The sequence below is a fragment of the Chelonia mydas genome, chromosome 14 (assembly GCF_015237465.2).
Source record: "Chelonia mydas isolate rCheMyd1 chromosome 14, rCheMyd1.pri.v2, whole genome shotgun sequence".
In the NCBI taxonomy this organism is placed as follows: Eukaryota; Metazoa; Chordata; order Testudines; family Cheloniidae; genus Chelonia; species Chelonia mydas.
The window spans coordinates 11,357,323-11,366,030 of NC_051254.2; the positions used below are offsets into that span (position 1 = coordinate 11,357,323).

Consider the following 8,708-nt stretch of genomic DNA (forward strand, 5'->3'; position numbering starts at 1 on the left):
ATCAGATAGCACTTTGGTGAATGCAGCTTTTCTGGCCCTTTGGTCTGGCAAATTGCCTCTCTTCAAGGCCTTTGATACAGGGCACTGTATCCCCTGCTTCCCTCTCCAGCCCTTGAAGGCACATCACTTTTGATTTTGAATTTCTCCCCAGAGGACAGTCATAGAACAGTATCTTATTCCTTGGCCTGATTTCTGGGAAGGAAGAGGTTTTTCTTTTCTTTTTTTAAATGACTCACAAGAACACAGTTGAGAGAGAAAAAAAAATAGAAGGGGCATATTCTATATGCTTATTGCTTATGCTATGCACAAAATAACCCACATTCTCCAAAAGTATCATTCTCAGAATAGAAACGACAGTGCTTTGCACTTTAACACCTTTAAAAATCACTCAAAATGCCTAACTCCCCGGGGAATCTGTTCTCAAGTTGATACAGGTTGACAGAATGTGGGAATAGGCAGTATCTAGAAAGGTACAAATATATATATATATATTTTAAAGGGATATGAGGGAAGCCTGAACACATGGATTAGATTTTTTTTCTACGAGTTCCCTGCTTTTCCCTAGTGATTAGCTCCTACACTCTGCATGGTTCTGCTGTCTGCAGCAAGAAATTATCTGGCGACATCCCAGGAGTGTTTTTATGCTAGCCCGAAATGCCGTTCAAGAGAAAAACAAACAGGACATTCCCACAGACATCTTTTAAGTATCCTTTAAGCAATCAAGTTGTTGGGTGGCTAGAGCCACAGTATCATAACAATTGCCATCTTACAGTAGTTTACAATCTTTCCGCTCAATTTACAGAACACGGGATCTCTTCACACTGATCTGGTTGCCGCCATGTTGTTCCTTACGTAGGATTGACCGGAATGATTTCACTTTATCTTGGATCTCAGTCAGAATGCCAATCTTTTGCCCCAGGACTGCTTCAAACTGTGCAGCATAAAAATCCACGTCATAATCTATTTCTTCAGCCACTTCCAGGAATACTTTCAACCATCGGAGAGACTCCTGGTGCTCCTCTATAAGTGCTTTCTCATCCAACTCTTTTCTTTTCTTCTGGGCTTTCTCTCTGGCATTGAAAGTAAACAACTGAGGAGAGACTTCCTCCTCTTTCTGTACACAAAATACTTTGAACTCATCTGTCTCAGGCAAGCTCTGTACAGTCCACGGTTTCTTCAGGTCATCCAGCTGATATGGGAACTGGGTGATGATTGGATGTGACTGTCCAAGGGAATTAGGATCTACGGTCAGTTCCTTCACCCTGTTGGCGTACCTTAGAGTATTGAGAGTGTGCTCGCAGGATCTCATCCCTGGAGAAATGGTGGCGATCATGCAGGTGCATGAGTTCTCCCCTATGAACGAGTCCCTTAAAACCTGGGTGAGTTTGCTAGCCCTGAACGGGGTATGGGCTTTGTTGCGTCCTAGGGCCCTGATGCATTCCTTGAGCGCCAGGAGACTCTTGTTAATCTCAGCCCCTTCCAGCCTCGTCCGCCTGTCCGCACTGCCGGTGTCTGCTCCTCTCTCATTCCCAGCCAAGTCAATCAGGGAAAACTTGCCGTGAAGCTTCCTTCTCTTCCGGAGGATGATCTGGAAGATGGCATGGCTGCGGGAGGAGTGGGTGTTGGCAGAGGTCTGGCCCGACGTCCTGCACCGGTTGCCCATCTCGATGAGCTTCATGACATCCTCCACGCAGCTGACCTCCTCCTCCTGGAGCCCCACCACCTGGATCTGCTGCTTGCCGTCCTCCAGCACCTTCAGCCGGTTCCTCCAGTTGAGCAGGTCGTACACCTTGCCCCCATAGATCTCGAAGAAAGCCCCGTAGACCTGGAGCTCCAGTTGCTTGTAGCTGGGCTCCTGCAGCCAGCAGAAGACATCCTGGGCCGCCAGGGTGTAGACGCCCTTGGGGCAGCCCTGGCCCTTGGCCGAGAGGTCCCCCACCATGGTGTGGGTCTTGCCGCTGCCCGTCTGGCCGTAGGCGAAGCAGGTGGCCATGCCGCCGCGGAAGATGCTCTCCACCAGCGGCTGGGCCGTGTGCCGGTACACCAGCTCGTTGGGGGCGCTGTCGTCGAAGGCGTGGTCGAAGCGGAAGGTCTGGCTCTCCAAGTAGCGGCTGAGGTCCAGCCTCTGCCGGGCTTCGTGCACCACCACCACGCCCCGGCAGGGGACGGTCACCACGTCGAAGTCCTGCAGCGCGGCCTCCCGCGGGTTGAGCGGCCGCTTGCGGACGCAGACGCGGATCCGGTGCTGGCGGGGGCCGGGCTCGGGGCCCCCCAGCGCCCCGCCAGGCAGGCGGCCCCGGTACTCCTGGATCATGCAGATCACCTCGTAGTTGGGGTGCGGCGAGCCGGCCGCCTGCTGGGCCCGCTGCTCCCGCAGCTCCCGCTGCTGCAGCCGCCGCTTCTGGCGCAGCTCCTGCAGCCGCTCCACCTGCCGCACGCACGGCGATTTCCTGCAGGGGCTGCCGCGCCCCACGCGGGGCCGGCCGGGCTCCGGCTCCCCGCGGTCCCCGCCGGGCAGCTCCAGCTTGGCGGGCGTGGCCGCCGGCTCGGCCGGGAGGCTCTGGTCGCCTTGGGCGGAGCAGGGCGCGGCGGGGGCCAGGTGGGGGTTGAGGGCGAAGGCGAGCTGCAGCTCCACCCTCTTGCCCTTGTTGGCCCCCTGCTCGACCCACTCCACGGTGAGGCTGGAGCTGTCCCGGTGCAGCGCCGTGACCAGCGCCGGGTGGATGCGCCCATCGCTGCGCTTGATCTCCAGGTAGGAGCCGACCAGGATGCTCCCGAACTGGCCGGCCATGCGCTGCGGCGGCGGGGCGGCCCCGATCCCCGGCAGCAAAGGGAAGCGGGAGAAAGGGGCGGCGGGAGGGAGCGGGGAGCCCGAGGGAGGCGGCTCCGGGGGGCAGGAGGCGCCCCGGGGGCTGAAAGCTGCCAGCCTGCGCATGGCGCGCCCGGCCCAGCCGCCCGACCGCCCCCCGGGCAGCGCCCGGCGTCACAATGAGCTGGGCCCGGACGTCAGGCGGCTGGAGGCCCCGGCCTCGCGCAGCGGCCAAGCCTCCAGCACCGTCTCTTCTCGGGCGTGGAGCGGGCGGAGAGCGGAGCCCCGCAGTTAACAGAGCTAGCCAGGGACAGCCTGGAGGTGGTAGTGGCAGGCAGGGCCGGGGAGAGGGAGGGTCAAATATTCAGAAGGGAGGGAGGAGCCACAGCCCGACTGGACATGGCTCAGATCCTACCCCTGAAACATTTCCACTTCATCCCTCCTCTACTCTAGGGCATGTCTTCTTTCACAGCGATGGCCTGAATGTGCGAATAAAACGAGTTGCCAAACATCTACAACTCTTCCTGGGTGTAGTCTTGACCTTTCTTGGCTTGGTGATTTTTTTTTTTTTAAACAGGAGGATGGTGGGAACAACAGCCACTTCCACCATTCAGAAGTCCTGCTTGAATTTCCAGGCTAGTGTATCCGTGCCATGACACATCATGTCGAATGAGATCAGTCACAGTGTTAGCTAATGTGTCTGCTATCACAGTGTAGCGCAGTGACACTTAAACTCAACAAGGCATTTTCCCCCGGACCGTGAACTGAAAACCCAAAAGCAAAGGGTAAAAACAAAAACTGCTGACTTGTATTGTTCAAATATAAGTGCGAACACAATGTTATTACTTCAAAGACAGTCTTAGGCCTTGCCTACGCTACAGTTTTGTTGACAAACGTCAGTTTTTGTTGAGAAACGAGTGGAGGTGTACACACTGAAATGCTCCTCCCGCCTATGTAAGTCCCCTACTGTGCCGACATAATAAAACCATCTCAGTGAGAGGTGTAGGGCTTATACTGGTGTAGTTAGGGTGATGCAATGTCTGTATAGACACTGCGTTCCTTACATCGGCTGTTAGCTGTCATCCTTGTAAAGAAAGCCGGCTCATGGGCTCCTGCCCAGGTTCCCCACTGTCCGCAGTGAGCCCTGCTCTCCCCCAGGGTCCCTGCTCCCCCTCAGGAGCACGGCAGCTATCTTGACTCCAGGTGCAGATCTCCCCGTCAGAGGCAAGAAGCCCTGGGTGGCTGCCCCGCTGCTCCCAGCTGGGAGGTTAAAGGAGAGAAAAGCTCCAAGAGGCAGCTGGGCTCCCGGTAGGGGGCTGCATGCCCTGGCTTCAGTCGATGGAAGCACTCCTAGTAAGGACATACACCACCAACAGAAGGAGGGCAATGTGGACATCAGCCACTGCAGTAATTAATGTGGTGGCAGCTGTAAGGCGACCTAACATAGGTTGACTTATCTTTGTAGTGTAGACAGAGCCCTTAAATGTCTGTTGCACCCCTCTTGAAAAGCACATGGGGTTAAAGGTTAGCAAAGGAAAAATATTTGTAGTGGATGCATTTCGCCCACCAGAGGAGGAGAAGAATTTAATATCTTTTGGATAACAGGAAAGAATAGAAGCAGCTATTTTTAATCTCAACATTTGTATCATGTTATTCAGTCATCTAAAGTTTTCTCTAAATAATTAATCACCCAGGCTCTGGTTACACAGAAAACATTTTAACAACCTGATTTGTTTGAAGAGATTTGATTCATTTTAACAGGTTGATTCAGGCACTGAGTGTGGACTTCATTGTTTTCAGATACTACAGCAATAAACCTGGTATAAATGTCTACAGAGAAGTAGATAGGTTTTTTTTTTTTTTAAGTTTATGCCTTTATAGGTGTCAAGGTTCCTTTCCCACTCTGAACTCTAGGGTACAGATGTGGGGACCTGCATGAAAACCCCCCTAAGCTTATTTTTACCAGCTGAGGTTAAAACTTCCCCAAGGTACAAACTATTTTACCTTTTGTCCCTGGACTTTATTGCTGCCACCACCAAGCGTCTAACAAGTATAACAGGGAAAGAGCCCACTTGGAAACATCTTTCCCCCCAAAATACCCCCAAGCCCTACACCCCCTTTCCTGGGGAAGGCTTGATAAAAATCCTCACCAATTTGCATAGGTGAACACAGACCCAAACCCTTGGATCTTTAGAACAATGAAAAAGCAATCAGGTTCTTAAAAGAAGAATTTTAATTGAAGAAAAAAAGTAAAAGAATCACCTCTGTAAAATCAGGATGGTAAATACCTTACAGGGTAATCAGATTCAAAACATAGAGAATCCCTCTAGGCAAAACCTTAAGTTACAAAAAGACACAAAAACCAGAATATACATTTCATTCAGCACAGCTTATTTTATCAGCCATTTAAACAAAACAGAATCTAACGCATCTCTAACTAAATTGCTTATTAACCCTTTACAGGAGTTCTGACCTGCATATCTGTTCTGGTCCCAGCAAAAGAAAAAACACACAGACAGAGAGAACCCTTTATTCCCCCCTCCCCTCCAGCTTTGAAAGTATCTTGTCTCCTCATTGGTCATTTTGGTCAGGTGCCAGCGAGGTTATCTTTAGCTTCTTACAGGTGAAAGGGTTTTTTCCTCTGGCCAGGAGGGATTTAAAAGTGTTTACCCTTCCCTTTTTTTTATTTTTTATTTTTCTGACAACATGTAACTAGTTTTTAAGGGGCTCTTCAAATATTTATTCAATCTTTTTTTTGACTGGTAACCTAAAGTGATTAGGACAATACTAAGTATAACTAAGATCATCAGACCTTAATGATTCCCCCCCCCGACACACACAGTAGCCCATATTTTAATTTGTTTGGGCCAGTAACAAAAGGTAAAGCCAATGCAAACGCAAAAAAAGCTTGTGTGGAGTGGGTTTGGTTGGTGGGACACTGGGGCCATACTTCGAGGTGTCGGGTGTTCTGAATGGAGTCTTGGAATTTCCCTTTTCCCCAGGAAAAGTATCTTCCAGCCATTACACCAATACAGATATATTGTAATTGCCCGTAGTAGAACATCCATTAACTTCCAAATTGTTGTGCCGGGACATAGCCACATGGCTACTGTTGCATTTAATTATGGGTGCTTGACTGAGTCCCCATGCCTCTGATTGTGGTTTCAGATTAATTCAACAAAAAAGAAAAATGTTATGGCAAAATTATATCACGTACGGACAGAGCTAGTTCTTGGTTAAGGAGGTAAATTACATACCATCGAAAACGCCTACTTGATGAACAGGGTAGTGTGGCAAGACTGCACCAATTTGCTTTGTAGGATTTTTGTGATAAGTTTGCCAGCTCGACTGCTAGATAAGACGGAGGATGAGCAGAGCAGCAATATTACCGGGTAAAGGGGAGTCCTGCTTTTAAATTGTTATTCCGCCCTCCATGCCAATGTTGTCTTTCTTAACGTTAGTCTTAGCAGAAACTCAGCTGTCAAATGCAGAGGTCAAGACCTACGGGCGTAGCAGGCTGAAGTAGTACCCTACCGAAGGGCGATAGGGACATTATGAAATCAATCCTCATGGCAAGTGACTTTTCTTTTTTTATGTTGAGAGATCTTTTTTGAGTCTCACAGAGACTGCTGAATTCAGACAAGCTTCTGTCTGGGGAATTTGACATTCACTATTGGACAGCCTACAACGTTTATCCATTTGATGTTTCTAGAGGATGTATATTCTATTACATGTGCATGAGAAACCTCACTCAATCCTGCTAAGTTGCATAAGCATTTGCAGGCCCTGAGCATTAATTAGTGTCATCACTGTAATATGATATGACTAAGTTTAATACAGATATTGCCATATCCCTGAAAAACAATAAGCTAAAGTCAGCTCCTTTTTGTTCTTAGGCTTGTTTGAGCCCGTACAGAAAGGATGGGATGTGCAAAGGAGTGAGATAGATGCTCAATCGTGGGCAATTTCAGTGGAATCTAGATCCCTAACTTCCTTAGGTTGCTGTGAAAAATCCTAGCCAAGTAAATACAATAAAACAATTGTGAGTTATATACTGTTTGAAATGGGGACTTTGTTTGTTCATGACAGAAAAACAATCTGACTACAATGGAAGTCAAGGGTGCTATCATTTTGCAGGGTTGGGCCAGATGACGACTACGGAAATGGACAACAGGATGTTCTGAACTAATTTCTTTATAAAATCTGCAATGCATCAGTTGCACAACTTTTTAAAAAGACTAGAAAATAAGCTCATAAAAAATGCCATTGTTTAGAGGTATATTCTCAACATTTCAGCTCCTAGGCCTTTTTCAAGGGAGTGTTCTGGAGAATATTAAATATCCAGTTGCATCTTAAATACTAATCTCCTAAGAGGGGGGAAAAAAATCAAATCAGCTGTTTATAGCATTGTTGTAAATTGGCACCTAGCAGCCATTCAGCTCATTTGATCACACCAGGTTCTCTGCTTCCCCAGCACATCCATCCAATCTGAAGTTGATTTAGTGCTTCATAAGAACTGAGCTCATTTCCCAGCCTCACTTTGATAGTGAGCACTCAGCAATTTCCCCTTTTCTATGGTAACCACTGGGCCCTCTCTATGGGAGCCCTTATAATCAGCTGGTAATTGAAACGGGTTTATAACAGTAAGGATGTGCATGGATCTATCACCATGTCTCATTCCAAAGAAGGTTGGTTCAATTTTCAAATTATATACTGGCCGTTAAATCACAGATTTGAAATGCTGAATAATGCAAAACAATATGGTCCTGGTTTTCAGAGCCAATGACCACCTGCAGAACCGCATGGCATCTGTTTCAGTGATTGGTCATGGCCATTCTGAAAATCAGGCCAAGTGTGTGGTGTTAGGCACACAAAATAAGAGGCTGCTTTTGTACATGTTGACTCTATGCATCAGCTTTCCCCATTCTGTAAAATGGGATAATACTACTAACCTAACTCAAGCAAGCATCACTCTGGGATTCCCAGGGACATTTGGGTCTAAGAGAACTAGGGGGACCCAGGAGGACACTGCTCCTGTAGGGACTTGGGCTGTGAACCCATCCTGATGAGCCCAGTGGGAGTTCATCTGTAGATCCTGATAGGTAGATCTAATGGAGAAGGAAACTGAATAAAAATAACTATTTCAGAGATATTTGTATTTGATTTTTTCCCATTAAATTTAAAATTTTGGGGTGTAATAATAAATAACTGTTAGAAATCATGGAGCAGATCCTTAGCTGCTTTAAATTGTCCATTATGGAGCTGTGACAAATTTCAGGACCTGCCCCCAATTATTCCTCGTCATTTGTGCTGTCCCTTTTGAAGTATATTTGCATAAGGCTATTTTATAATCCCAGTCAGACACTCCAGCCTGTGAGCTATAGAGCATTTAACAGCACCTGCTGCATTTAACAGCACTTGGCCTTCAGCCTCATTCTAACAATGCACAAGGTGTGAATTATTACACCATAACTCATGCCCAAGAGTGGCTTGCTGCTCACACATCAAGTTGCTATCTAAATGCAGCAGTGGTCAGCTATGGTTTTGTATACAAGAGAAAATTTGTGCAAATATATCATTGATAATGAGCACAGTTTTTAAAACACTATTGTACTTTTTGTCAGATTGAGGGTGTATTTCTTAAACCTTGGCAAATATTAAATCTTTTGATTGCCAAGTGGTTGCTTCAAGCTTCTAAGACTATCAGCTGTAGGCAGGAAAAATCGGGGTAAACCAATGCAGTGATCAATTCAATAATCATTGAAAAACAAGAAGTAAAATAATCTTCTTCCCGAATGATGGAGGCCCCTATTCAAGAAAACACTTAAGCATGTGCATAACTTTAAACATGTACTTAAGTTGTCCTGAAATCAGAGAGACCTAAGCAGATGCATAAGTG

General features: G+C 47.5%; 1 protein-coding gene across 1 annotated transcript; it reads right to left on the reverse strand.

Annotated features, from left to right (window-relative positions):
* Window positions 1-657: 657 nt before the first annotated feature.
* On the reverse strand, window positions 658-3,124 carry KIF2B (kinesin family member 2B). Its single transcript, XM_007062787.3, has one exon. It carries the CDS (start codon window positions 2,933-2,935, stop codon window positions 797-799), a length of 2,139 nt encoding a protein of 712 aa, XP_007062849.2. The 5' UTR covers window positions 2,936-3,124; the 3' UTR covers window positions 658-796.
* Window positions 3,125-8,708: the final 5,584 nt, after the last annotated feature.